The 1,011-nt window shown below is 55.6% G+C and overlaps 2 protein-coding genes across 2 annotated transcripts; both read left to right on the top strand.

The window, feature by feature from the left end:
* Positions 1–21: 21 nt before the first annotated feature.
* On the top strand, positions 22–450 carry Tsp_14482 (conserved hypothetical protein; the record flags this gene model as incomplete). Its single annotated transcript, XM_003368385.1, is given in 3 exon segments — positions 22–105; positions 124–258; positions 324–450. Coding segments are annotated over 3 exon segments (346 nt in total), but the record flags the coding sequence as incomplete, so codon positions are not given.
* Positions 451–458: 8 nt separating this feature from the next.
* Positions 459–830, top strand: Tsp_14481 (hypothetical protein; the record flags this gene model as incomplete). Its single annotated transcript, XM_003368384.1, has 1 exon — positions 459–830. A coding segment is annotated over exon 1 (372 nt), but the record flags the coding sequence as incomplete, so codon positions are not given.
* Positions 831–1,011: the final 181 nt, after the last annotated feature.

Below are 1,011 nucleotides of genomic sequence, written 5' to 3'. Positions count from 1 at the left end.
GGTTTGCAGTACTGGTTGCAGTATTGCCGTATTCCGAAGAGTCGAATTGGGAAGTGTGGACGAACCGAGTCGAAGTGCAAGGAAGGACGATCGAGCGAGAGACTCGTGGGTACCTTATTGAAGGGCATTCGACTTACCGTTAGGAACAACGGTAGTAGCTCGGGTATTCGTACACTTCGAGCGTGCAGTCGCAACGTACAGAGTTAGCGGAGTTAGGGAACCGGAAGACGTCCGCGAAGGAGATCGCCATCGACGAGAGTTTTTGGACCCCGATCGCTGCCCACGCCGTGGAAGATACACCTAATCCACTCTTTATTATACAGTCCACTCACTTATCGGCCGGACAAACGAACGTCTGGTCTATTCATACCTGAACGTCAGATTACTGTCGCTAGTCTGACTCTAACATTGGTCCTCCGAGCCGGAGTCGAACCAGCGACCTATGGATAGTGGATACCATGGCGTCCTCTGCGAAATCACGGAGCAAGAGACTCGTGGCCCTCAAAGATCGGCTGAACCGACTGTTGGCAGAACTGGATGAGTTGTGCATCAGTTCCGCCGATGTCTTTGAGGTGGAAGAGCAGGTCTCGTTAATGGAGGAGTCGTTCCGGGCCGCAGACGCGCTCCAAACCGAAGTGGAGCTGGACCTGGAAGGGGAAGAGCGGCAAGCCGCGATAGATGCCTGGGCGTTATGTCGCCAGAACTACCGTGAGGGAAAGGCTCGTGCACGCGCAAGGATGGTTGAGGCGCGCGGAGAAGGCCCCATCGGTAGCGGCAATGTTAGCGCGGGCATGCCGGCGGTTCGGTCCAGCAATGGGAGGTTGCCGGAGGTAACTCTCCCGAAGTTTACGGGGAAGGTGTTGGAATTTCCCTTCCTTTTGGGCCCAGTTCGAGGCCAACGTACACAAACGGGAATGACTTGGACACGCCACCAAGTTCACCTACTTGTTCAACACCGAAGGACGGCGAGACGCATGGAAGCATCCCGCTCACTCCAGAGAATTACCCCCC

Source organism: Trichinella spiralis, assembly GCF_000181795.1.
Source record: "Trichinella spiralis strain ISS 195 chromosome Unknown Scfld2539, whole genome shotgun sequence".
NCBI classification, from domain to species: domain Eukaryota; kingdom Metazoa; phylum Nematoda; class Enoplea; order Trichinellida; family Trichinellidae; genus Trichinella; species Trichinella spiralis.
This window is presented reverse-complemented; position numbering and strand designations above follow the sequence as displayed.